Source organism: Hyperoodon ampullatus (assembly GCF_949752795.1).
Source record: "Hyperoodon ampullatus genome assembly, chromosome: 11".
NCBI lineage: Eukaryota > Metazoa > Chordata > Mammalia > Artiodactyla > Ziphiidae > Hyperoodon > Hyperoodon ampullatus.
This window is the reverse complement of record NC_136924.1, coordinates 34,843,644-34,869,876: the sequence shown is the minus strand read 5'-3', so window position 1 is coordinate 34,869,876 and position 26,233 is coordinate 34,843,644. Positions and strand designations below refer to the sequence as shown.

Below are 26,233 nucleotides of genomic sequence, written 5' to 3'. Positions count from 1 at the left end.
TGGCCTGAAGCACCTGGTGTTCCTGCCCCTCCCCAGTCACCATCTCCTAACCTCCCAGGGACCCCTGAGCCTCACCATGAGTAACTCTAGCTAGAGAATCTCTCTTTCCTCCCTCTTCTCTTTTGACCAGACCAGCCTGCAGCATCCCAGCATCCACTGGGATGCAACATCTTCTTCTTGAGCTGCCTGTTGTGGTCCACCTGCCTGCGCAACAAGTCTGATAGCAACCTCTCATGTGGGGCCCCAAGTCCCCTCTTGGTCCTGAGGGCAGGACCAAGCTGGCTCATCCCTGCATCTCTGGTGTCTGTGCATTGAGTTGATCAGGGGAGAAATCGAGAGCAGCCTCAGGGAAATGCAGGGAAGGGGGCTCCCTAGTCCTTCCATGGGCTCAGAGGCTCCACAGAATAGTGGTTAAAAGCTTGGGCTTGGGCTTGGGCTTCCCTGGTGGCGGAGTGGTTGAGAGTCCGCCTGCCGATGCAGGGGACACGGGTACGTGCCCTGGTCTGGGAAGATCCCACATGCCGTGGAGCGGCTAGGCCCGTGAGCCATGGCCGCTGAGCCTGCGTGTCTAGAGCCTGTGCTCCGCAACGGGGGAGAGGCCACAACAGTGAGAGGCCCACGTACCGCAAAAAAAAAAAAAAAAAAAAAGCTTGGGCTTTTCCAAGACATGGAAACAACCTAAATGTCCATCAACAGATGAATAGATAAAAAAGATGTGGTGTATATACATGATGTGGTGTACACACACACACACACACACACACACACACACACACACTGGAATACTACTCAGCCACAAAAAAGAATGAAATAATGCCATTTGCAGCAACATGGATGGACCTAGAGATTATCATACAAAATGAAGTAAGTCAGAAAGAAAGACAAATACCATGATGTCACTTATACGTGGAATCTAAAATATGACACAAATGAACATATCTACATAACAGAAACAGACCTACAGACATGACTTGTGGTTGCCAAGGGGAAAGGGAGGTGGGGAGGGAAGGATTGGGAGTTTGGGATTAGCAGATGCAAACTAGTATATATAGCATGGGTAAGCAACAAGGTCCTACTGTATAGCACAGGGAAATATATTCAATATCCTATGATAAACCATAATGGAAAAGAATATGAAAAAGTATATATATGTATAGCTGAGTCATTTTGCTGTACAGCAGAAATTAACACAACATTGTAAATCAACTATACTTCAATAAAATTTTAAAAAGTAAAAACTCGGGCTTTGGAATCAATACTTAGATCTCATTTCTCTCGACTTACACGTGTGTGACCCCCAGCAAATGCTGAATGAGTCTGGGCCTCGTATCTAGCTGAGGCACATGTGGCAAAGCATGTGAAGCCCCAAGGCCAGGGCCCGGCACACCATAGGCCCTCCCCTGTCATCCGTGGGGGAGGCAATACTGGGCTGCACATTGTGGAGATGAGGAGGGTCTGGATGAATGAGCAGGAGCTGCCGCATCACCCCAGTAATGCCTGTCAGGGAAGTAGTTGGTCCCGTTTTACAGAGGAAGACCAGGACCAAGAGGGTCTGGGTGTCCAAAACCACCTGCTGCATTCCTGGTGAGCTGAGGCCAGGTTGCAGGGTTCTGGCCTCCAGGACCCTTCCCACTGACCATCTTCAGATAAATGCTCTGGGCAGCACCAGAGCACCACTGACTCTGTGACCCTGCCCCTGGGCCAAAGAGACAGGAAGAGATTTGGTGAGCACCTACTATGTGCCAGGCACTGGGCCTACTTTACATATAGGCCCCCATTTAAGCAGCTGTCTCAGCAGCCAGCTCAGCCCAGTGAGCATTTATGCAACCCCTTCTCTGTGCCTGAGAGGAGCTGTATGGGCCAGAGAAAGGTAAGTGAAGCTGTCAAGCTTCACTCCTGGACTTTAAGGAACTTGGAATACAGCAGTGGGGAGGGGACACAACCACACTGGCTGCAGTCCCAGACAGGGCCAGGTAGAAGCCACCAGAGGCAACACAAACCAAGTATTGTAGGGCCAGGAGGGGAGAAGGGCCTGGCCAGTGCATCTTGCTTGAGGCCTCAGGGTGATCTGCACAGAGCAGACCTGGGGTCCACCCCTACCCTGGCCCTGACTAGCTGTGTGATCTTGGGTGAGTGGCTTAACCTCTCTGTGTCTCAGTTTCCTTGTCTGTAAATAAGTAGTGCCTTTCTCATCAGACTGCTGTGGAGATTAAATGAGGAAAATACCATAAAACATTCAGACCAAGGCTTAGCACACAGTAGATGCTCAAAAAAAGTGCTCTCATTATCACTGTGCAGTTTGTGCTAGGGAAAGCTTTTGGTCAGGAAGACTGTGTGCAGGAGCTGAGGGGAGGCCTGTCGGGACACTTGTGTGGGGTGGGACTGACTTTCAGGCTGCCCCTCAGAAGTGAGACTGACTTACCTCCCATTGTAGCGAGCTGGGGCCCTCTGCAGGGCTCCTGCCCCTCAGCTGGCCTGTCTCCTCCAGACCAGCCATAGTTGAGGTCTCTGGTCCACTTGTCACTTTGGTCTTTGGCCACTGGGTGGAGATGCTGGCAGGGCTGGGCGGCTGGGCGGAGCTCTGGGGCCACTGCCCAGGGCTGTATCCATTGACCAGAGTAGCTCCTGCCCCTCCTTCAGACTGAGTGTGTTGCTCTGACTCCAGCTCCAGAGTACCCTTCGTGCCTGGGGAAATTGTGCCCGGCCCACCCCAGTGTCCAGCCGAGTCCCGGCGGGGCAGCTGGGCCTGCAGGAGCTCCAGGAGGCCTTCCCAGTCCAGCCTCGGAAGAGCGGAGGCGAGCGTCGGCTCCCCCGAGTGGGTCCAGGCCCCCTCTCTGGGTGCCCCGAGGAGGCCCACCAGGTCCCTCCAGTTAAGCACGGGTTGCCTCTCAGGGCCATGCAGGTGTGGACAGGCTCCCTCAGCCCCCCAGCCCATGGCAGGGGATGTCTCAGGTCTCCGGGGTTTCAAGAACTCTCCTGGGCCTGCCCTGGAGTCCTCTGGGGGCCTCATAGGCTGGTGAGGACTGGACAGCTCCTGCAGGCTGCCCCAGCCCCGCTGAGCTGGCCTGTCAGGGGGCTCCCATGGCCCACCACTGGGGGGTTCCTCCCAGGCCTCTGCCTGCCCCCTGTGGGGCAGCTTCCAGCTCTCCTCAGACTCCCCGGGAGGGCCCCTCCATGTTTCCTCTGGGGCTCTGGCAGCCCCCCGCCTGGGCCCCCCAAGTCCTAGCCAGCCCCCCAGGCCTGGGCCCTCCTCCTGCCTGCCCCAGCCTCTCTCCAGGTGTCCGTGTGGGTCCCCGGATCCTGGCGGCCCCTCCTGACTCTGCCACCCTCCCAGAGGCTGTCTTGGGCCCGCCCGGCCACTTTCCAGAGGTCTCTCTGTCCGCTGCTCCCTCTCAGGAGTCCTGGCTGACGTCCTCGGGGGTGGCGAGGACCCCTGGAGCCGCCGTTCCCCCTCAGGCCGCCTCTCGGGGCTCCTGGGATGAGGGGGCTCTGCTCGGCTCCGCCGGGCCGGTTCTGCCTGCTTCGCGAGGGGCTTGGTTACCTGAGGATGAGGTGAGGGAGTGGGTGAGGCTCCAGGACCTTGACTGGGTGGTGTCTGTCTAGGAGGACAGGAAACTGGGGTCTTAGCCAGGCTTCAGGGAGTTGCAAGCTCTGTCCTCACAGGAGGCTGGATTAAAGCAGGTCAAAAAGTACCTAGGGTCTCTGGCTTCCCTCCCTGGGGGTGTCAGCCCTTCCCTCTCACCCACCTTCCTCAGTTCCAGAAAAAGATCTGCAAACGGCTGCTCACTTTCCGGACTCCCCCCCCCCCCCCCCCAAGATATTGATTCCAACCTGGGCTATCAGGTGCCGGAATTTCCACCACCAATACTCCATTCACTGGGTTGGGCCCTGCCATCTAAGAGTTTCTTTAAAAATACCAATCCCCACCCTGGAAGAGACAGCCCTTAGAGCTGGACTGACGTATGGGGAGGTTTTCCCTGAAAACGTCTCAAGATGGCAGGTGCCTAATGAAGGACAGGGACAGCATGGAAGGGCCATCTTCAAGATGGACTGATCGGGGTCTGGCTCAATCTTGCTGGCTCTTTGGGAGAGGGAGGAGCTGGACGCCCACGATTGGGACTCTGACCCTTTCGTAAAGAACCTCCCTTCCCAGGACCCTCGCCCAGCATCTGGGGGAGGGAAGAAGCTGTGGCTCACCCCTTGGGGGTGCAGGGGCCCCGGGCAGGCTGGCAGTGCTCACCTCCCTGCTGAGGGCAGGGCTGGACTGTCTTCGGAGAGGTTGGCTCTGAACTTGGCTGGGCCGCTGCGACCGCCCCTCATCCCGGGTCTGGAAGGCCCCCGGTGCCTCGGACTTCCTATGAGCAAACGCACCGCCCCTCTGAGGGCCCTTGGGACTGTCCCACTCCCGGCACCCCAGCTCCTCTACTCCCACCCCCAGTGGAAGAGACGTAGCAGATCCAGGGACCCACCACAAGCTCGTTGAAGGGCCTTAAGTGAGGGAGGATCCTTTCAGGGCCTCAGTTTCCCCTTCTGCAAAATGGGGATAGTCGACACTGCCCTATTCTACCCGCCTCATGGGGCTGTTGTGAAGATGAAATGAGAAAAGGGGTGGGCAAAGGTCGGGGAGCTCAGCCTTGGCCTTGACCGCCTCCTGTCTCACTCAGTACTTCCTTTCTGGCCGCCACCCCACTGGCAGCCCACAGTTCACCCTCAGACAAAGGCTAGACTGGTGCTTGTGGGAATTAAGATCTATTGAGCACCTACCGTGTCCCAGGCAGTGTGCATGCATCATAATGGCAAACATTTATGGAGCACTTCCTGTGTCCCAGGCACTTGTACTATCTCATTTCAACTTCTGCAATCCGTGAGGTGGAGACAGGAGAGGCAGAATGTCATATGCCCCCATATTCCATTCTTTCTGCCCATTTTCTGTCCATATGGTAAATTTTGGACTTCCCAGGCCAACCTGTTTTTCCCCTCAGTACTAGCTGCCCATTTTTCCCCTCAGTACTAGCTGCAGCCATCTAGCTGTTGGTTAAAGAGCTCTTAGCAAGTTCAGAAGGAAGAAACATCCTCTTTTCCCCACAACTCCAGAAAGGCCAACATAAAACCGTCCATGCAAATGTCATTTCTAAGACACCCAGACTTCAGGCATTGTTGCCACGTCCGACAAAGACAACCTCTAAGCTGTAGAAAGTCCCTAGTTCCAGCTAGTTGTCTTGCTTAATAATTGTTAGCCATGGCTATTAATATTTAACGTGACATCTCTGTTGAAATGTAGGAACATCAAACAGAATCTGGGTACATCTCTCCCCTCCCCTGTGTAAGGGGGTCAAGACAAAAGACCTAACCACTCCACTGGATATTTAGGGTATTTATTGCAAGAGGGTTTGAGAGTCAGACTTCATCTAAATTGACAAATGGAGCTGTGTCTCTGGTGGCTGAACCAAACCAGAAGCCTGGGAAAGATGACCAGGTGCTGACCTTGACCCAGCCAGTGAAACAGGAAGAAGAATCTCTCCTCAGGTCTGAGCCAGGACCCATACCCTGCAGTCTGCCTCCAGCTTGGGGACTAGGCTGAAACTCTACAGAGGCTTTAGAAAGTGAAACAATTAAGGGCTTGGACTTTGTTCTTGTCTTATGGCTTTTGCCAATGTTATTGGAATCAGATCCATAAACTAATTTGATTTTTTAGCCATTCTTAGCATTGGACTCACAGGAAACCAAAGTTCCCTGCTCTGGAGTAACTGTTTCTAAGTTTGACGGCTGCATGATCAGGTTCAATTTTTAATCCAATTTGAAGCGAGAGAGTTTCCTTGCTCTGTGAGATCTGATGCCTTAGAGTGAATTTCCCTCAGAACCAGGGTGTAGGAGCCTCTGCGAAGCAAAAACCCCAGCGTTGACTAGGTGGGGAGGATAATGGCAGAAACTACTCTGTGCAGGGTGGGGAGGCAAACGTGCGTTCTCTTCCGAATGAATGCATTTTCCATATAAACTCCAGCTTGTTAAATGAGCATTCCTTCTGAGAAGGTTCCCCCATGTGGAATGGAGAGAGGGGAGAGAAGAACTCAAGAAAATTCTGAGACTTCAACAGAGACCCAGCCTCCTGATGCTGAAGCAACAGTATTTCCTCAGGCCACCTGTTCCTGAGGGTTGGTGTGGCTGCACCGAGGATGACAAAGAAGCTTGGATGGGCTCTTCCACCTCCAGAGGGTATTAAAGGACAACGGCCGTCAAGTCAGGTAAATTCCATGAAGGCTCTGTTTTGAATTCAAGATACTAGGAAATGCTTATATGATTCTACGACAAGAAATACCAAAGGCATCAAGAGGACAGGAATGAAGATATCGAGCCAAAATTCCTAATGCTTTAATGTGATAGCCCTTTAAGAAAAAATTTCCAGCCTCAGTTAGAACAATGCTTGAACAGCAGAGTAGATGCTCAATAAATACATGTTGAATGAATGAATGGGAGAAAATAAGAGTACAGCTCTATAGCCACCCACTCATAAATTTCAGTCTGTCCCTTAGAGATATTTAAATAGGTTTAAAAATTTTATCTTCAGAGGACGAATGGTTTTCTACTTGGAAAAAAATGCCATACAAGAGGGAAAATTTTAATTACTCAGTAGAGTCGTAAAACCTTGGTTAAAAGTAAATAATCTACTTCACCAAAATATATATGCTAAATATGCAATTTTTATATATCAATCATACCTCAATAAAGCTTTAAAAAAAAGGTAAATCTACTTCAAAGAGAGCAAAATAAAATGAATAGAAGTATCTGTGTAAAGACAATTAAACGATTAATAAAAGTATAAATATTCCAGACCTCTACTATAAACGCTTTATCTCTCTAAAAGTTAATCACGGTAAGAAAAAAAAAAGAAGGAAAGAAAATTTAACTTTGGTTCAAAGACCTGCTGAGTTATCAGGTAAGGTCAAAGGTATGCAAATTGACATCAGACCAAAAATAGTCATCATAAAAGGCCAAAGACAAAGGAGGTTTTCAGGGTAGTGAGACTATTCTGTGTGATACTCTGATGGTAAACACACGTCATTATACATTTGTCTGAACTCAGAATGTACATCACCAAGAGTGAACCCTAATGTGAACTATGGACTTTGGGTGATAACGTGTCAGTGTAAGTTTATGGATTGTAACAAGTGGACCACTCTGGCAGGGGATGTTGATAGTGGGGTAGCTGTGCACGTGTAGGAACAGGGCGTATACGGGAAATCTCTGTACTTTCCGCTCAATTTTGTTGTGAACGAAAAACTGCTCTAAAAAAACGAAAGTAAGGCTTCCCTGGTGGCGCAGTGGTTGAGAGTCCGCCTGCCGATGCAGGGGACACGGGTTCGTGCCCCGGTCTGGGAAGATCCCACATGCCGCGGAGCGGCTGGGCCCGTGAGCCATGGCCGTTGAGCCTGCGCGTCCGGAGCCTGTGCTCCGCAACGGGAGAGGCCACAACAGCGAGAGGCCCACATACCGCAAAAAAAAAAAAAAAAAAAAACCCAAAAAACGGAAGTATTTTTTTTAAGAGGCCAAAGAAAGAATTACACTAACGCTGGAGCCCACAAACGTTGTCGCCTGGGTTTTAAATGGATAAAATTTACTGGAAAAGGAAATTTGAAGAATAAGAGATAAGGTTTCTCATGCAGATTCAAATCTAAGAGAAAATGTTGTCTAAGGGACAACAAAGAGAGGAATTGTGGATGCAAAATATTACCCACTCCTTAGGGTGGTGGAAATGTTCTAAAATTACGTTTTGGTGATGGTTGTACACCTCAGCCTCAGTAAATATGCTATAATTTATTGAATTCTACAGTGAAAGTTTTGAGACTTTCAGACCTATGTTTTGTTGTTCTCTTGAACTTAACGAATAGAATTTCAGCCCTGATCCTTAAAGACTCTGAGGCTGGAACTGCTGGAGAAAGAAATCTCAGCCGGACCTGGAGGAAACATTTCTCCTCCCCAAGACTGGAGAAAAGCAGACGTTCTGCTGGGTTGTAAACACCCACATGAATGGAGCCACTGACCAAGGAGACTTGTGGGATTCCTGGACTTCAGGTGCTGTCGCTGTGTCCCAGGAAAGGAACATTTAACCTCTATAAAAAGTCTGTCATCCTGTGGGTTCTCTTATTTAAAGTATGTGGCTCTGGCCATACGTTTTAAATTGACATCTCTGTTTTCTGAAATGCATGGGACCTGTGAGTTTTCTTCTTTAAGGCAGAAAAAAATCTGGGACACTTTCTTCTCCCTCACATAAGGTGTAAAAAATAAATAAATAAACCTGTGACTCTGGATCAAACAAAGGGTTTGAGAATTTAACCTCATTTAAATTAATGTACTAATGTTCTAATTTTACAGATGAGGAAACTGAGGCTCAGGTAGGTTAAATCACTTTACCACATCACACCAGTTGGCAAATGGCGTTGACCGAGGATTTGAACTCAGCCTGCCTGACCCTGGTCTTCGCTCTTACCCACTAGGCTATGCACAATATCACTTAATTGCCAAAAACAACTCCTAAGGTGTGGAAACAGAGAGGTGAAGTGATTTGCCTAAGGTCACATAGCCAGTAAGCAGCAGGGTGGGGGTCTAAACCCTTTCCTGGTTTGGAACCTAAGCCTGTGAACCTTCCACCTGTCCTGCCGCCGCCGAGCCTCCGCCCCAGCCCACCTGGCTGCCCCGGCCCTGGGCTCACCTGCGCTCTTGCCCGAAGAGGCGCTCCACCTCTGCGCGGCCAGGGCTGCGGTTGCGGCCCCCGTTGCTGCACTGGGGCCCTGGCTCCCTCTGCGCCAGCCTCCTGGGTGGGGGTAGGTCGGCCAGCACGGTGTATTCCTCCCTCTCCAAGTTGTGCCTGGTCTCACCCGGGGGCGCCGAGCCCCGGGAGCCCCCCGAGCTGCCTGGTGGAGGTGAGGGTGCCAGGAGCGCTAGGTCACTGGGCGGGTGGCGGGGTGGAGAGGAGGCTCGAGGGGCATCCCGGTGCCCTATGCACACGTGAGGGGGCAGTGCTGGGGAGCCACGCAGAGAGTCGGTGGAGGGGGCCAGGCTCTCCATACTAGTCCCAGTGGGGTCCTGGAAGAAGAGGGAGGGCTCGGGGGCCTGGCGGGGCGGGGACGAGAAGGAGGGTGCATCGCGGTGCCCAATGATTACAGGGCTGGGGATGTGGAGGCGCTCGTGCAGAGAGTCATTGGAGGGGACAAGGCTCTCGGTGCTGGCCCTGGGGAGATCCTGGAACAAGAGGGAGGGCTCTGGGGCTTGGCGCGGCGGGGAGGAGGCCCGGGGTGCATCGCGGTACCCGATACACACAGATGGGGGGAACTGAGGCGGCTCGTGCTGGGGGGACTGGTTCTCAGCATCTGACGTGTCTGGGAGGAAGGGAAAGGGGTCAAATTGGGTGTGGCGGGGGGGTGAGGAAGCCCGAGGGGCATCCCGGTGTCCAATGCATACGGCTGGGGGCATATAGGGGGGGTCATGGTGGGGCGATTCACTCTCAGATGCGTGGGGGTCTGGGAAGAAGGGAAAGGGGTCATGCTGCAAATAGCGAGGAGGCGAGGAGGCTCGAGGGGCATCCCGGTGCCCAATGCACACAGCGCAGGGAGGCTGGGAGGGCTCCGGAGAGGTCTGGGGTGCACCGCGGGTAGCAGGGTGCAGAGGCGAGGAGGTCCGGGAGGCACTGTGGTGGCCTGAGGGGTGGGAGGAGGAAGTGGCCCGGGATGGTGAGTTGTGCTGGGTGGGGTTGGAGGAGGGCTGGGGTGAGTCACGCTGAGCTGGTCTGATGGGAGATGAGGTCTGAGGCCTGTCGCTTTGGGTTGGCCGGAGGGCAATGGATGCCCAGGGAACCTCACTTTGCTTGGAGCGAGATGGGGAAGAGGTTCGGGGGCCATCACCCTGGGTTGGCCGGAGGGGAAAGGAGGCCCATGGAATGTCTTTGTTAGTACGATGGGGAGAGGAATTCCTGGGATTGCTCCGCTGAGAGGAACGATGGGGAGAGGAAGGTCTGGGGTTGTCCCGCTGGGTGCAGCCCTGAGAGGAGGGGCTTCCGGGGTTTTCCCGCCGTGAGGAAGAGGATTTGGGATTGTCCCGTTGAGCACAAGAGGTTTTGGGGTTGTCCTTTTGGGTAGAAGAGGTCCTGGGAGTGTTCTGTTGAATACAAGAAGGTCTGGGGTTGTCCCACTGGGGAGTACAAGCAGGGACAGGAGCTTGAGGGCTGTCCTGTTGGGTAGAAGAGGCTCTGGAGTTGTCTTGTTGGGTGGCTCTGGGGGGAAAGGAAACTTGAGGATTATTTCGTTGGGTGGATGAGGTTCTGGGGCTGTCCCGTTGGGCGACTCTTGAGGGAGAGGATGCTCTGGGGGTGTTCCGCTGTGTGGAAGAGGTCTTAGGGGTGTCCTGTTGGGTGGACGAGGTTCTGGGGTTGTCCCGTTGGGCGACTCTTGAGGGAGAGGATGCTCTGGGTGTGTTCCGCTGTGTGGAAGAGGTCTTGGGAGTGTCCTGTTGGGTGGACGAGGTTCTGGGGTTGTCCCGTTGGGTGACTCTTGAGGGAGAGGATGCTCTGGGGGTGTTCCGCTGTGTGGAAGAGGTCTTGGGGGTGTCCTGTTGGGTGGACGAGGTTCTGGGGTTGTCCCGTTGGGCAACTCTTGAGGGAGAGGATGCTCTGGGGGTGTTCCGTTGTGTGGAAGAGGTCTTGGGTGTGTCCTGTTGGGTGGACGAGGTTCTGGGGTTGTCCCGCTGGGCGACTCTTGAGGGAGAGGATGCTCTGGGGGTGTTCCGCTGTGTGGAAGAGGTCCTGGGGGTGTCCTGCTGGGTGGATGAGGTTCTGGGGTTGTCCCGTTGGGCAATTCGGTGGGGAGAGGAGGCTCTGGGGGTGTCCTGCTGGGTGGACGAGGTTCTGGGGTTGTCCCGTTGGGCAATTCGTGGGGGAGAGGAGGCTCGGGAGGTATCAAGTTGTGTGGAAGCAGAGCGATGGAGAGAGGAAGCCTGAGGGGTGGCACTTCGAGGACCGCTCTGTGGTGTCACGGGAGAGGCCGGGGTCAGCACTGACCGGTGCCGCTCCAAGAAGTACCCGCTTTCTCCCCGGAGCTTCGCCCAGTGCTGTCCGGCGCTTCGGTTCCCACCACCAGAGCCTAGAGAGAGAAGAGGCAGGTTCAAGGTAAGGGCAGAGGTCTAGGCAGCTCCCACAGCCTACCTTTCTTTGTCCCCTGGGACAGATGATTGGGGCAGACCCCACACTGTGTCCTTAGAGGACCCACTGTCCCTATCACACAACTCCACCCCTCTGAGCAACAGATTGGAGGAGGGCTTAGATGCCGCTCTCAAGCTGAGGTCAGGAATTTGAAAATGAAAACCCGGATGACTCAGTCAAAGTGGGATGGGCTCCAGAGCTGAAGGTCACATAGTCTGGGGGTCCACGAACAAGTCAGAAAAGAGGCAAACTCGTAAAGAGCAGTTTTGAAAATAGTCTGTGAGGGACTTCCCTGGCCGTCCAGTGGTTAAGACTTCGCCTTCCAATGCAGCGGGTGCAGGTTCAATCCCTGGTCGGGGAGCTAAGATCCCACATGCTTTGCGGCCAAAAAACCAAAACATAAAACAGAAGCAACATTATAACAAATTCAATAAAGACTTTAAAAATAGTCCACATTGTTCTTCCCTGGTGGCGCAGTGGTTGGGAGTCCGCCTGCCGATGCAGGGGACACGGGTTCATGCCCTGGTCCGGGAAGATCCTGCATGCTGCGGAGCGGCTGGGCCTGTGAGCCATGGCCGCTGAGCCTGTGCGTCCGGAGCCTGTGCTCCGCAACGGGAGAGGCCACAACAGTGAGAGGCCCGCGTACCGCAAAAAAAAAAAAAAAAAAAAAAAAAGTCCACATAAAAAAACCTTTAAAAAAAAAAAAAGAAAGAAAGAAGAAGAAAATAGCCTGTGTGACTCCAGAGAGGGAGAGCTAGATCAAATAGCAGCTACCAACAAATTTTCATTTCTGTTCTACTTCCTGCAATTGGATTCTGAGAAATTCCCCCCTCTCTTCCAGTGAGACTCGTGTGATCACTCTAAAAATTTCCTTTCGTGAACCAGCAGCATTGGCCTCACCCGAGGTTTTGCTAAGAAATGCAGAATCTCAGGTGCACCCTGGGTACACTGCATCAGAATCACATTTTAATAAGATTCACAGGTGATTTGCATGCACGTTACAGTTTAAGAAGTCCTGATCTAAGGGATTCATGTAACTTCGCTAATCAGTGACCCCCTCACAACTCCCATCCCCATGAAGGGGCCTCCATGATCATGGTGTCACCCTACACCCCCCTCAGTCCATTGGTCACCAAGCATGTGGTGGCCACCAGCTGTGTGCATGTCCCTGGGCTAGTACTTCAGGAGAGAAGTAACGGGTATTGTGGCCTTGTCTTGAAGGAACCACGACTGCCTTCATTAAAGGCCGCACTTAAGAGTCCCTCTTCTCTGGGGAGTTGCCTGGTGGCCTAGTGGTTGGGATTCTGCACTTTCACTGCCTTGGCCCAGGGCTCAGTCCCTGGTGGGGGAACTGAGATCCCACAAGCCACGCAATGCAGCCAAAAAAAAAAAAATGGAAACCCTCTTCTCACACTTTGAAATCTCTGCCTCCTCCAAACTCTCTGAGCTGGTGTCACTGAATTCTGAGTTTCCAGCACCCATCAAGGAACTGGAACCACGCACACAGCAGCACTTAAAATTTGTGCTGTTGGGAATTCCCTGGAGGTCCAGGGGTTGGGACTCGGCGCTTTCACTGCCGAGACCGGGATCTAGGATCTCGCAAGACGGCGATTCGGCCAAAAAAAAAATTTGCCTTGTGGTTGCCTGATGGTCTGATGCCCCACGACGTTCCAAATCTGCACGTTCCTCTCATCCACCTCTTCCCACCTCCCCGCTCTCAGCCACCCTCCTTTCTCACCTGGATGGTTGCAATAGCCCCCCAACAATGTGCACTCTGGGCCCAAGGTCATCACCCATCCAGGGAGATCCCTTCCAAAAGCAAATCTAGCTAGATCACCCCTGCTTACAAGGAGAAACGAAAAGCTGTCACAGATGGGAGAAAACTGGAAGACATGGTAACTAAACACAATGTGGGATCCTGGATTGGATCCTGCAACATAAAAGGGACATTTGTGGAAAAATGGTGAATCCAAAGAAAGTCTGTAGTTTAGTTAGTAGTATTGTTATCAGTGTTAATTTCTTAATTTTGATAATTGGGTTATGGTTATGTAAGATGTCAACACTGGGAAAACCCAGGTAAGGGGTATAATGGAAACTCTATACTATCCTTGCAACTCTTCTAAAAGATTAAAAAAAAAATGCAAAAACTTCAGGGGCTCCCATCTGCACTTGGAATAAAATCCAGGCATTTCCCATGTCTGGCAAGGCTCTGCCTGCCCCCACCGGCCTCCCAGCTCCCTGTGGGTAGGGGCCTCGCCTTCTTGTTTACTACTGTGTCTACTGGGCTTAGGAAAGTGTCTAGCACACCATAAGTGAGCAATAATATCGTGCCACCACCTTCCAGCTCTGAGTTGCACCTCGTCCTGGAGTCTTCCCACCCTTTGAGCATGTGCACTGGCTGAGATGGCATTTACCACTACTCCCAGTGGCTCACAGCTGGGTCAGCACCCCCAGCCCCGGTTTCTTCCCTTTCCCACCCATCACAAGCATCCCTTGGAGCCTGGCCCACCCAGGATCTGACTTCATTCCTGCAGCCCCCTTAGTGAGCACACAGGGCAGGCTATGCAGATGTTCTAGGGCATCTGTGTTTTGTCCCTCAGCTAGCCAGGCTCGGCACAGCCTGCCCCACGGAGTGTGTCTGCAAACTGAGAGGTGCCCCGAGAGGGATGTCAAGGCATTCCCAACATCTTGGACTTGGCTAATTCCCCCCAGGCCTTGGCCTCCTGCTGCAATTTGGGAACCTGCCGCCAGGTGGACAGTGGTGACTGCCTTTGATCAAGCAGGTCACGTAGTGAGGGTCCCCCCACCCCACGGCCCTTGTGTTTAAGAGCAAGAAAGCAGGGATTTAGTACAAAATCCCACCACCTCTCAGGCCATTCACACTGGGGAGGCACTTCTTCCCATACACACTCTCCCCAGGACCTGATAGGGCAGGGCAGTGGAGGCTGGGGTGCTGACAAGATCTGATGAATGTTTTTAAAGGATGGCTCAGCTCCTGGGGGCAGAATGGACTAAAGGGGCCTGGCAGAAACAGGAGATCTGAAGGCGCTGTGGCAATAACCCCTGGTTTGGTCAGGGAGCAGTGGTAAAGATGGTAAAAAGGAGACATATTTGGGGTGTGTTTTGGGGGTGCTGACCAGAATTGCTGCTGATTGGATATAAAGGGTGAGGAAAGAAGAATCAGGATAACACGAGATTTGGGAACTGAGCCTCCGGATGGGTGGAGACATAGAACAGATTGGAGGAGGAACAGGTTGCTAGTGGCTCCCAACACCGCTCTCCTCTGCACCCCCTTCTCCTACACGCCACATGCTCCTATCACCCTATCTTTCTTCTCTCCTCGAACCTGCCGCCTCTGCCCGCTCCTTAAGGCTCTGCACTGGCTCTTCCTTCTGTTTCTGAACTTAGATCTCAGCTATAATGTCGCCTCCCCAGAGAGGCCCTCCCTGTCCACTGGCCACTTGCTCTCACAGCCTGCTGCCTAATTGTCCAAAAATCAGTTCCCACTCCCTTGGACTTGGAAAAGATGCCATGTCCTCCCCCGTGCAACACATGGGGGCACCTAGCCAGTTTGCCCCATGCTGGGATGCTGAGCGGCCACTTGGTTAAGGCGGTGTCTGCCAGATCTTCCCATCCTAAGGGTGCCTTTTCCCTCTGTAATCGATATGTAATCTGAGGGGCGATACTCTGAGACCGTGTGAATAGACTGTTCCCCGACAACCCTTCACCCAGGAATTTAGCATCAGCCGGTGATTCATGCCTAAACCAGTTCTCACTACAGTGGCTGCAACAGTCTCTTAAACTGCAGAAGTCTCCTCTGCCTCGCCCTGCTTCAATTCATCCTTCACACCTTGCCCTAGTGAAATTCTTAAGGCACAGGACCAATTACATCACTCCCCTTCGCAAAAACCTCCTGCGGCTCCCTGCTACTTACAAAAGAAAGTCCAGACTCCTTGGCTAGACTCTTGAGGCCCTGCATGGTCTGGCCCAGCTATATACCACCATCTCTGCTAAAGCTGTGCATACCAGGATACTCCCTTTTCACACCTCCATGCCTTTACCCAGCTGTTTCCTCAGCTACAGTGCCACGTCCAAAAGGTGTTCCTCTGAGTAGTCCTTCCTTGGCTGGAATGAAGCTCTTTCTCCCCGGACCCCGGACCCACCCAGACCCTCACCCCCAGCCCTTCTCACAACCCCGCACAGCTGTTTCTGCCCTTCCTCTGTCCTGAGCTGCTATTTGTCATCTCCCATCTGTTTGCTTTACTAGATGATGAGCTTTTCGGGGCAGGGACCATGTCTGTCTCCTCCTGAACGCCCAAGGTATCTAGCATCAGGTCTTACACATGGTTAGTGCTCATGTGTTTGATGATTGAATGCTACAGGAGTCGTAGGAAGCCAAGACTGCCTCCTGGGGTTAAGACATGGATGTCCCACCCCACGTCTCCAAATCCTGATGATGCTGAAGACACCGACCAGGAGGCAACACAGTGCAGTAGTGATGGAGGGCCCAAACTTTGGGGGTCCAGCATCCTGGGTTCACATACCAGCGAGACGCTGACCAGTGTCATGGGCATCTGTGGGCTTGGCCTGACCAGCAGCCTTCTGCCTTTCTCTGGAAACAACACCTCCTTGATTTCCTTTGGGCCATCTCCTCTCTTCCACTCTCAGACCATGAAGTTTGAACAGGGGGTTGATCCCATCCCTGATCTCCAGGTTGGGCACATGACTCATGCTGGGTCCCAGGGAGAACCCTTCGTGGGACTTTAGCTATATCTACAGGGAAGACTGTGCCCGCTCACTGTGGGAATTGAAAATTAGGTAGGATACAGCCTGATACCGCTGCTACGCATCCTGCCACCATCAGGGGAGGATCTGAGAATGAAGCCAACACAGAAGAAAGAGCAGAGACCAGATTTCTGATGCCATTTGCACACCTGGATCCAGCCATGCCCGAAGGCATTCCTCTAGACTTTTACTCGGCCAGTTTCCATCACTTGCAGCCTGAAGATCCTGACCCACCAGTTGCAAGATGATGTATTTAAAGCAGATTGCATGGCACACTGTCTGCTCCATAATTATATGGGGACTGTTACTGTTATTAAGACTCAAGCTGTCAAAGTAAGATGTATCCAGGGGCCCACGCGGCCAGAGAAATGGTTATCTGGTTCCCAGGCCCCTGGCCATCACCACACTTGTGGTCACAGGGACCAAGCTGGCCTGGCAGAAGGTACTCACCCTCCTTTCTCTGGCCTGCAGTGTCTCCTCCTACAGGGGACCGGGTGAGGAGAGGAGGAGCCCTTCGGGCACTGTCAGCCCTTGGCCCCTCCTGTGGCTTCCGTGGGATCATCACGGTGAACTTGTCCCCACTGGGGGCCTCCTCTTGCCTCTCAACAGTGTCCCAGTCCTGCCAGGGAAGGGGAGGAGAAAGCCTGTTTGGAGAGCAAGGAGAGAGAGCCCAGGGCCTGCACTCCCAGCATGAGATGGACAGATGGAAGGGAAGGGAATTGACGTTGCAAGAGCACCTGCTGTATGCTCAGGACTGTGCTGGGCCCTTTGAAGGTGTGAACTCAGCAAATGTTCAATCAACCCTGTGCAGTAGGTATGTCCCTTGGTGCTAAGAACTTGCTCAAAGTCACACAGCTGGGAAATGGTTTATATGGGAGGGGACTTGAACCCAGGGTAGTCAGACTCCGTGTGGTAGGAGGGCCTTCGAATAGCGGCCCCTGCCCCAGAGACACCCCCAGGATCCAGAGAGAAGTAGGTGAGTTCAAAGTCTAGCCCCAGGGGCTTTCCTGGTGGCACGGTGGTTAAGAATCCTTCTGCCACTGCAAGGGACACGGGTTTGAGCCCTGGTCCGGGAAGATTCCACATGCCGCGGAGCAACTAAGCCCATGCACCACAACTACTGAACCCGCATGCCACAACTACTGAAGCCCATGCACCTAGAGCCTGTGCTCCGCAGCAAGAGAAGCCACAGCAATGAGAAGCCCGCGCACCACATTGAAGAGTAGCCCCCGTTCACCAAAACTAGAGAAAGCCTGCGCGCAGCAACAAAGACCCAGTGCAGCCGAAAATAAATAAATAAATAAATTTATAATTAAAAAAAAAAACCCAAAGTCTAGCCCCACCACTTCCCAGATGTGTGGCCTCAAGTAAGTCACTTCCCTTCTTTGAGCCTCAGATTTCTTGCCCCAAAACGGGGACATAAAATTCTCCACCTCAGAGTGGGGTGGTGAGCCTTCCTGAGACAATGCCTGCAGGGCTGGGTTGTTTTATTCTGAGTCTTATCACTTCCCCCGGGGGTCTCCTGGATAGCCTGCCTCTTCTGTCCCGGGACAACACTTTGAGGGTCGCATGTCCCAAGAAGTTCCCCTGAGTCTCCTCTTCTCCTGGCTAAATAGCCCCCCGCCCTTGCCAGGCCCCACAGCCTGCTCCCTTTCCTCTGACCCTCGGAGATCTATGCCAGGGCTGGTCATGGGGCTGAGCAGTGTGTGACCAGGGCAGGGCCTAGGTCCAGTCCCACTCTTGATCTGGATATCACACCCAACATCCCGGCCCTCCGTGAACTGAGAGTTTTTGGCGGCTGGAGCCCGTTGATGATTCATGGGGAGCTCACTGTCAACTGAAACACCTGCTTCCATCTTTTCATAGCCAGACCCTCAGCCCCCTGGGCTGGCCCCTGCAGAGCCCCCGGCCCCTCCCAGGTGCACGGTCTGGGGCAGCCCAACATGCTGGCTAAGGCTCCAGAGGACCTCGGCTCCGTTCCCTGTTGTGAGAGGCTCAGCCCCGTCTGGGGGTTTGCGTGGGACCCCAGGGCTGGCCCAGGGGCAGACACCTGCTCTTGCCCTGGCCTCCCGCCCCCCTCTCACCACGGAGGACGAGTCGCTGGTATCATCAGGGGCTTCGCAGTCAAGGCTGGAGCTGGTGCCAGAGTCAGCGCTCTCGTTGAAGCTGCCGCACAGGGAGGAGGCCAGGCCCTCCAGGTAGGGTGCTGCCTCGGGTTCCTGGCTCCTGGGGGTGGCTGTGAGGCCCTCTGCAGGGAGCCCTGCTGATGGGCCCCTGGGAGAGGAGACAGACCCGTGACTTTTTCCCTCAAAGTGATGGGAATTAAGGAGTAACACCCTACCACCACCCAGGTGCACACACACCTCACTTTTGAGTGGAGGAGGGAGCTAACACTGAGGGCTGCCTGTGCTCTGCCCTTCACGTGGGCTGCCTCGTTTAGCTCCAACAGCCTCCCTTCGAAGTGAGTGTAAAGATTCCCATTTTACAGATGAAGAAACTGAGGCTCAGAGAGGTCAAGGGACTGGCCAAGGTCACAGAGCTAGGAAAAGGCAGAGATGCACTGTGAACCAGGGCTGTGGCCTCAGCCCCCACCATGTTACTGGAGCAGGAGAGAGGACCCCCAGCTCAGTAAGACTAAGACAGAATCATGCTGGGCTAATAGGGGGCTTTGAGAGGGAGCAGGGCTCCAGGGGCAGTGACAGGGCCACCGGTCTGAACGCCAAGGGAGGGAGCTGTAGAGAAAGCCCTGCTTTAAAGAAGCCAGTAGGTTAGAGCTGGCAGTATCCCCAAAAAGTGACCCACAATGGACACCAAGGGGGGAAAGTGGTGGGGAGGTGTGATGAACTGGGAGATCAGGATTGATGTATATACACAAATATGTATAAAATGGATAACTAATAAGAACCTGCTGTATAAAAAATAAATAAAATGCTAAAATTAAAAAAAAAAAGAGTGACCCACAAATTGGCCTATGAGACAGAAATGAGTGATGACCCTTAAAAGAGGTCTGTGGTCAAATAAGTTTGAGACATATTACACTCTTCTCCTACCTTCCCCACCCAAAAGCACAGTGCATGCTAGTAAACTAAAAGTTCTGACAAGTCGTGCAAAAACGATATTCAAATTTGTTTATACCAGACTTTCTGAAACATATTTGATGGCAGAGCTGTTTTTTGTTTTTTTTAAGTAATGCCTACCTATGAGGAACACATGTTCGCAAAACAATGCTGATTTGATTCAATCCCTCTTCTTTCTTAAACAGGGAAACTGAGGTATAAAAAGAGGGAATAACCTGCCCAAGGTCCCACAACCCATCAGGGAAGGAGCTGAAGCTGGAACCCAGGTTTCTAGACCCTCAGCCATGCCCTCCCAAGGCACCATGGCCCCAAAGAGGGACTTCGGTCCAACTCAGGCCCCGGGGTGGAGGGAATTCCAGAGCCTAGGGGTGGTGCATGGTCAGGTAGGTGGGTGATAAAAAGCGCCCCTGGGTGCTGAGACTGTTTAATCTTTTAAAGCTGTGCAAAGGGAACCAGGAAATGTGAGTGGGCTGTGGGCCATGCCCACTGCAGGGTGGGTGCACAGGGGCTCCATCCCCTGAGCTAGGGCCCATGGAACATGCCCACTGCTGCCTGTACCCAGGCCGAGTGGACTGACCATGTGACCCACGCCAGCAGCCATCACAGACGGAGGCTGCCATCATGAAGGGGTGTGGGGTGGGATGGGTGAGGGCATCCAACCCCGGGAACCCCTCCTCCGGCCCCAGGGTTCTACCCACCTCTCAGGCCCTGGCCCAAGGCCTGAACCCACCACAGACTGGCAGTTGGAGGTCGAGGCACCGAGCGGGTCCTCAGGGGCGGCCGCGCGGCGGGGCAGGTCGCAGTAGGGCGCCTCAGCACTTGGAGGGCTCCCGGGCTCCTGAGACAGAGTTGGAGAGGAGGCAGCTCGTCACCCACGTGGGGGCTCCCCTCCCCCTGTGCAGCCCCTCCCCCCACCAGGCGGTGTGGAAGAGTCTCCAGACAGCTCCTCCTGGGATCTCCACTTCTCAGGGAGAGCTGTCCATCAGACTGGAAGTGCTCCTTGGGACCCAAGCTGGGGGCTGGCAGAGGTACAGGGTATGTGCATGCGCACATGTCTACAGGTATGTGTTCGTATAAATTCCTGCGTGTGTGCAAGTATGCGCATGTGCACGCATGTGTATGCATGTCTGGTGGGTACACTGATGCGTCTGTTTGCGTAAGTGCATGTACGTTTATTTATATGTGTTTATAAACACACGCATTAGCATACCCACCTGACTTGTGTACACAGCAAGCACGTGTGTGTCGGCACATATGTATGAGTATGTGCCTGAGGATGTGAAGTGCACGAAAGGATCCAAAAGGGTCTTCTATCGCCACCAGGACACAAGGATGAGGAAGGAGAGGGAGGATTAAGCTAGCCCGGAGAATGAAGGAAAATGTCTGAGGCAGGAAGAGGTTGTCTGAGGCAGGAAGAGGTAGTCTGAGGGAGGAGGAGATGGGAAGGAAGACCTTGGAGAAAAGGAGAGATGTGCGCTCCTAAAGGAGGGCCAGGGGGCTCCAGGGCTGGAAGGTCAAGGCTCCAGGGGTTGGGGGCAGGGCCCCTGAGCTGACTGAGGGTTTCTCTCTCCCTCCTGCCCTGAGCAGGGCCACACCTGCGAAGGCTGGTGCTGGGCTCAACCGGGGGGAACGGCTGCTCGCCCGTGGGAAGGCCCCCCCATTCCTCCTCACCTCCCAGGGTGGCAGGGCCCTCCCCCCGGTGAGGGGGACAGCGGCCACGGCACCCTGCACCCCGCCTCCTCTCAGATTACCTGGGCGGCGGGCTCCGGCAGTGGTGGCTGGCGGCTGTCAGCACCCTCGTCCCCGGGGGGCTCCAACTCAGGCCCCCACGCTGCTGCCCTCCCAGGCCCCGACTCTGGGCCGAGGCGGCGGCAGCCGAGGCAGTGGAAACCTTAGAGGGGCCGGCTGCGGGAGCAGGGGCCCCTCATTACTGTTTCATAAGCCGGGGCCCAGCCAAGAACAATGCAGGACATGAAACCGCAGGAACCCGATCCTCGCGGCTCACCTGAGAGCAGGGCCGGGCGGGGGCCTGGGCACGGGCTCCCTGGGGACCTTGGAGCCCAGAACCAGGGTGGAGGCCACAGCCTGGCCGCAGCCCTGGGGTGGGCACAGAGTCTCTGGGTTCCAAGAAGGCCGCCACTCTGGGACCTGGGCAGTGCCAAGAAGTGGGGCTAGGGTGTCTGCCGCGCCATCCAAGCCAGAGAAGGCAGGCCCATCTGGATTCAGTTTCGCCCCCTGCCCGGGAGCCAGATTCTGATCAGCGCTCCATAGCGGGAGGTGTCAGATCTGCAGCCCGGCCTGGCGCCTTGGCTACCCTGGGGACCTTGCCGCGTGAATGAGGAGGGAGCGGCACTCTGGGCATTATCAAGGGGTCCCAGCCCAGCTGGGCCCAGCAGGAGCCCCAGCCTGTCGTGGTACCTCCTCCCTGCTTTCACCTCCAGCCCCCGTCACTACCCACCATCCACACGAGTAGGCCCAGCAACTAATCCCCAGCTCTGATTTCCTGTCTGGCGGGTCAGCACGGGCTCTGGCCTCAGACAGTCATCAAGCCCAATCCTGGCGCCTCCACTTCCCAGCTGGGTGACCTCAGCCCAGTGACTTCCCTCTCTGAGCCTCGTTTCCTCATCTACAAAACGGAGGTGATTAATGGACCCACTCCCTAGGGGTGTTATGAGAATTAAATGAGTTAATATGAGTAAAAGGGCTTAGAACACCGCCAGGTCTGTACATCTTAAATATAATAAATAATGTAAAAACATTCAATAGAATTTTATTAGTGTTAAATCAATAAAATGTTAAATACACTTAAGAATAGATGCATTGAAAAGGAATGTGTGGGGCCTGGCATACAGTAAGACCCTCCCCCCTCCATCCAGAACCTGGCCATGACCTGGTCAAGGTTGTGTGATTTCCAGGGATAAACCCTCCTCACACCTCCCAGCCTGGGAGACTCAGCTGAGAGCTGAGCAGAGATGCATCCAGAGCCCAGGATCATAGAGGAGCTGGAGCAAGCTTCTGGGAAAGGTTTGCTCTGTGACCTGGGGCCCTTTCTGCATTTTCTTTCTTTCTTTTTTTTCCCTTTTTTTAATATATTTATTTATTTATTTATTTTTGGCTGCATTGGGTCTTCGTTGCTGTGCGCGGGCTTTCTCTAGTTGCGGTGAGCAGGGGCTACTCTTCAATGCGGTGCACAGGCTTCTCATTGCGGTGGCTTCTCTTGTGGAGCGTGGGCTCTAGGCGCGCAGGCTTCAGTAGTTGTGGCACACGGGCTCAGTAGTTGTGGCTCACGGGCTTAGTTGCTCCACGGCATGTGGGATCTTCCCAGACCAGGGCTCGAACCCATTTCCCCTGCATCGGCAGGCGGACTCTCAACCACTGCGCCACCAGGGAAGCCCGGGGATGCTTTTTTAACACACCGATTTTGGGACTCTATGTGTTTTAAACTGCTCATCCATGAGCAGGACTTTCATGAGCGCCAGATCCTGATAACTTGAAAGCCTCCATCTCCTGTAGAGGTCTGGCTCCTGAGCTCCTCATATTAAGTAAACTCCTCTCATCTCCAGTGCATCCCCCAGGCACCTCCCACTCACCACCCCAAACAACTCCAAACGGGCCTCCCATTCCAAGAACCCTGCCTCAGAAAATAACACAGCAGTCAGCCATGTTCCAGCCTCTGCACGTTACTCAGTTACCAAATCCTTTAGATTCTCCTATTCAGTTAGTTCTGAAATGTGTCCACTTGTCTCCATCTCAAAATCTCCAGCATCAGGGACTTCCCTGGTGCTCCAGTGGTTAAGACTCCATGCTCCCAATGCACGGGGCCTGGGTTCAATCCCTGGTTGGGGAACTAAAATCCCACATACCGCAACTAAGCCCACGCGCCACAACTAGAGAAGCCCGCGTGCCGCAATGAAGACCCAGTGCAGCCAAAATAAAATTAGTTAATTTTAAAAAAAGTCTCTGTCACCTCTGATATGAGTAATTGCACTTTTTCCTCATTGGTTACCTTGTTCCTTCTCACTCCCTGCTGTCCATTCTCTGTCCTGCAGTCAGAGTGACTTTTGAAAATGCAAATCTGATCACATCACTCCCCTGTTTAAAATCTTTAGTGGCTCCCCATGCCTCTCAGGAAAAAGTCCAAGGTTCTCAGCATGTCCACAAGTCCCCACAGGCCGGTGAGACCCAGCCCCCACCCCATTCTCCATCCTTGGCTTCTCTCCACCCTCCAGTGTGCCTCCTCCTTTCTGCCTCAGGGGCTTTGCACTTACTGTTCCCTTCCTCTCCTCTTACCCCAACTTCACTGGCGATGCCCTCATAGCCCTTACCAAGCAGCTAAAGTATCATTTCCTTGGAGAAACATTCCCCGAATGCCCTATCATTTACCCTCATGCCACTTGCTGTTCCTTTACAACATTTATCACAACCATGATTAAAAAATTATTTGCATGATTACTTTCTTAGTCTCCATTTCTCTTGCTAGACTACAAGCCCATGAACCAGGAACTGTGTCTGCTCTATTTGTCACTGTTTCCCCAATATCTAGCATAATGCCTGGCACATTTTAAGCACCGATTCAATATATGTGAACACATGAGCTGGCCCAAGGTCTCAGCTGGGAAGTGGTGGGACTGAGACTAGAACCCAGACCTGTCTGAATCCAAGTTCTCCTCCTGTTCCAGGCTTGCCATCTCCCCACCCATCGGGAGAAGGTCATTTGCAATGGGAGATGGACTCACAGGGATTTCAGGCAACTGCTCCCTGAACTTGGGGATGAGGGTAGGGGAGCTATTTTTGGAGGTATCAGGACAGGTAGAAAAGAATCTCCCAGGTTTATTTTTCTGGTCGGGAAGGAGGAAGAAAGGAAACAAATGTGTATCGAATTAGCCACATGTGACTTGGGCTAAGCAGGGCCAGATGCCCTGGGTGAGAAGACTTGTTGCCCCACTTTACCCATTAGGAGAGTGAAACCAGAGCAGTCAATGACCCAAGGTCACACAGCGGGTAAATGGCGAACCTAGGACTGGAACTCTGGTCTGCTTGGCTCCAAAGCTGAACAGCAACTCCCTTATAATGGTCACCTCTTAGAGGCTAATGCCTGCATGGAGATGGCGGCCAGGCTCCAGGGGAGCCTCAAGTCTCACTGAGAATGACAGAGCCACGAGGGGGTCAAGGCTGCAGTGCCCTTGGAGATTCACAGTCCCGTGCTCCTCATAGCTCTGGGTTTACTTGGACTAGGGCTTAGCCTGAAACCTCATCCATCCATCACTAAGTGAGAAAATGCCTCCCCTTTCACTCCTTCAGTACCTTCAAGGAGAAAGTCTCCAGTGGATGTGGGGTATCTTTAATGGCTAACACCTACCAATCTCCCTTTTTAACAGAGAGACAGCAGGGCTCAGGCTCAGAACCTTTAGCTGACAACACTCTCCAGTTAGAATTTAGTGACATTTCTGGGTTGGTTTTTTTTTCTTCTTTTATTCTTTCCTTTGAACCTTCTATATAAAGAATATGATTCTAGTTTTCTATTTGTGGTGGTGATGTAAAGTTTTGTTTTAATATAAGTGAAAAAAAGGCGTATTGATTTAATGGACAGTACAGTACGTAATAGGTTATATGAGGCTTGGCAAAAAAAATCATAAGAGCAGGAGGAGAATAACTGGCATTTGGGAAGCATTAACATGGTCCCACCACCTCATTGTACAGACTGGGAAAACTGAGGCTCTGACCACAAGGAAGGTCAGTGTCTGAGTTCAGCTGCAAGTTAGTGGCCCAGCCAGGCACCCCCATCACAGACTCCCCTGTCCCAAACCACCACTCAGGAAAGCCTGCCCACCTGATGCCTTGCTCTGTGGGCCTCCTCAGGGTGGAAGCAGTTTTGACAGCATCTCTGGGCAAGCACATTAGCTTCAAAGTGTTCACAGGGGGCATTCCCAGCCACCCCCTCCATATCAGTTGAATCAGGCCAGGGCAGCTCCTGCAATCCGATGGTGGGGCCTGGGAAGAATTAGGGGTGGAGGGGAGGCAAAGACCAGCTGACTGGCTGGCAGCCCACCCGGACTCCAGCCCCAGCTTGCCCCCAGACAGCCAAGGACCAATGAAATGAGGTTATCCATCAATTCTTTCACCTGTTCACTTATTCACTCAACAGACACTCATTAAGCACCTCCTAAGCACCAGGCACTCTGCCAAACATTTGACATGTGATTTCTAGTCATTACTGCAGTGTTGCTCAAAGTGTATTTTGAGGACCCTGCATTAGACTCAGCTGAGCTGCTCATAAAATGCATATTCCCAGTTCCTTCCCTGATCCACCCAGCCAGAATCTCTGGAGGTGAGGCACTTATACAAGGCATTTATACAATGCATTTTATACATGTCTCCTAGGCGATTCCAATGCACCCCAAAGTTTGAGTACCCTTGCCTTACAGTTATCCTGCATTGTTGATCAAATTAATGCCAATTTCAGATGAGGCAACTAAGTCTCACAGAGATTCCATAACTTGTTCAAAGTCCCAGTGGCTGAACTGGATTCAAACCCAGTCTTTGTGCCTCCCCATCCTCTCAGAGGTGGGCGTGAGGGACACTGGATGACACTGCCAACTCACACAGGTCCCTTGGGAAACACTGAGAGTGAGGCAAGTGGCCAGCCAGGTATTTTCAGAATTGAGGACAAAATCATGGATGAAAGTGAACAACATAAGGTCACACTGCAAGTCTGGCAGAGCTCAGCCAAAGAGAACCCCTGGTGTTGTGATGAGCACAGGGCTCTTCCTCTGGGCACCACTGAGGGCTCCAACCCCAAGCCCTGGCGGGGCGGGGAGCCCCGTCAGAAGAGTGACTTGAAGATGCTCTCCTCACCCCAGCAAGCGGGGTGGGGTGAGAGGAATCCATATCCCCAAACACACATGCACCTTACTGTGCCCCCAGGTCATCTGCTCATACCTGTCGAGTTTCCTCCAAAGCGTCGCAGGGGATCTGGCCTTAGTTGCCAATCTTGGGGGAGAGCTGGGGAATTTCACATCCTCCCCTGGGGCAACCAGGGAGAAGATTCCTGGCTCCTTCACCATCAGACCTGGGGAAGTGGCAGTGCACGGTGGAGGTTGGGGGCACCACTGGCCCTTCAGTGGCCCCGGGGTCTCCAATTCTCCTCGAGCTGTTATCTCCCTGCGTCGTTCCCTGTTCCCAG

The 26,233-nt window shown here is 53.2% G+C and overlaps 1 protein-coding gene across 1 annotated transcript in view; it reads right to left on the bottom strand.

The window, feature by feature from the left end:
* The window catches only part of TRIOBP (TRIO and F-actin binding protein), a gene marked incomplete at its 5' end in the record, with an annotated part of 57,857 nt that extends 31,861 nt beyond the window's left edge, over positions 1-25,996 (bottom strand). Inside the window, 8 exons of the mRNA XM_079715975.1 lie at positions 2,423-3,541; positions 4,241-4,355; positions 8,708-11,129; positions 16,424-16,592; positions 18,058-18,247; positions 19,749-19,888; positions 24,881-25,041; positions 25,990-25,996. Coding sequence (XP_079572101.1) covers positions 2,423-3,541; positions 4,241-4,355; positions 8,708-11,129; positions 16,424-16,592; positions 18,058-18,247; positions 19,749-19,888; positions 24,881-24,994 — 4,269 coding nt within the window. The remainder of the gene's footprint in view (positions 1-2,422; positions 3,542-4,240; positions 4,356-8,707; positions 11,130-16,423; positions 16,593-18,057; positions 18,248-19,748; positions 19,889-24,880; positions 25,042-25,989) is intronic.
* Between the last annotated feature and the right edge of the window lie 237 nt (positions 25,997-26,233).